General features: G+C 41.7%; 1 protein-coding gene across 2 annotated transcripts in view; it reads right to left on the bottom strand.

Moving 5' to 3' along the window:
• LOC101863625 (sulfotransferase 6B1) overlaps nucleotides 1-1235 on the bottom strand; it is a 15879-nt gene that overhangs the window by 9178 nt on the left and 5466 nt on the right. For both annotated transcript variants that reach the window (XM_035972888.1, XM_005110421.3), the window contains exon 3: nucleotides 28-185. In XM_035972888.1, coding sequence (XP_035828781.1) covers nucleotides 28-185 — 158 coding nt within the window. The remainder of the gene's footprint in view (nucleotides 1-27; nucleotides 186-1235) is intronic.

The raw sequence follows: 1235 nt of genomic DNA, 5'->3' as shown, positions 1-1235 counted from the left end.
TTCCATTCAAAACAGATCAGAACAAACCTATGAAGGTAGGAAGGAAAATCTCGGCCTGTGTAGCAGTAATTTTGTAGCCTCGTGTGGTGGTGGAAGAAGGAGACGGCCACGTCTTTGGGGTTCCGGTACAAGAGAACTGTCTTCACGCGTTTTCTCAGCAGGTCTTTGGGCTGGTTTTCGAAAAACTGCAGAGGGTGGGAGAAAAAGGTTTGGGGAAGTGGGATTGGGGGTGGGCTAAATTATTGCACGTATTACTACAAACAAAAACTGAGGAGGGATCATTATCATGATCATTATGGTCATCATCATCATCATCATCATCATCATCATCATCATCATCATCATCATCATCATCATCAGCAGCAGCAGCAGCAGTATCGTTGTAAACAGAGAATAAAAAAGATTGAGGTTTGGTAGGATTTTCAAGACATAATGTTATATACATATGTTCTACGTTTCGCCGTATGGCTTCATCTGGAACATTACACAAAATATCAACGTCATCACCGTCGTCGTCGTCGTCGTCGTCGTTGTCATCATCATAATAATCCACCCAGGCACTTTACGCCTTTTCTCAACAGGTCTTTGGGCTAGTGTACAGTATGGAAAAGGGAGGTTGGGCATGGCGAGGTGGTAGTAAAGGGATTGTTGTGTGTGTGTAAGTGTGAGTGAATGTGTGTGTATGTGTGTGTGTTAGTGTGTGTTAGTGTGTGTGTGTGTTTGTTCGCCTGTGTATAAGGGGGTGGTGGTAGGCAAGGTAAAAGGATATTTTGGCCTTGACGATAAAACAGTTAGACAACTAACTATCACGACAATGAGTTGTGGGCAATGAAAATGAGAGAAGAACGATTAAATCATGTGTGTTTCAATATGTTTTTAAGAAATGGTTAAATGTGTGTTTTGTGTTGGAAGTAAATTCCTGACCAAGCATTACTTTTTAAAAACCTTTTCACCTCGTTGCTCAAAAATAGCTTTTCGTCATTTTGGACCTATCTCCAGGAGCGCACACACATACTATCATCATTAGGTTATGTTGGTGCGGAAGGCTTTTCTTATATTCATGCTCTCTCTCTCTCTCTCTCTCTCTCTCTCTCTCTCTCTCTCTCTCTCTCTCTCTCTCTCTCTCTCTCTCTCTCTCTTTCGCTCTCTCTCTCCCCCGCTTAAAAATTATCTCTGATAAATAACGATGATCCTGTAGAGCAATTTTAATTATGGTTCTTATTGCCTTTCTGGTC

The sequence above is a fragment of the Aplysia californica genome, unplaced genomic scaffold, assembly GCF_000002075.1.
Source record: "Aplysia californica isolate F4 #8 unplaced genomic scaffold, AplCal3.0 scaffold00887, whole genome shotgun sequence".
Lineage (NCBI taxonomy): Eukaryota > Metazoa > Mollusca > Gastropoda > Aplysiida > Aplysiidae > Aplysia > Aplysia californica.
The sequence above is the reverse complement of the archived record's forward strand: the minus strand, read 5'-3'. Positions and strand labels throughout refer to the sequence as shown.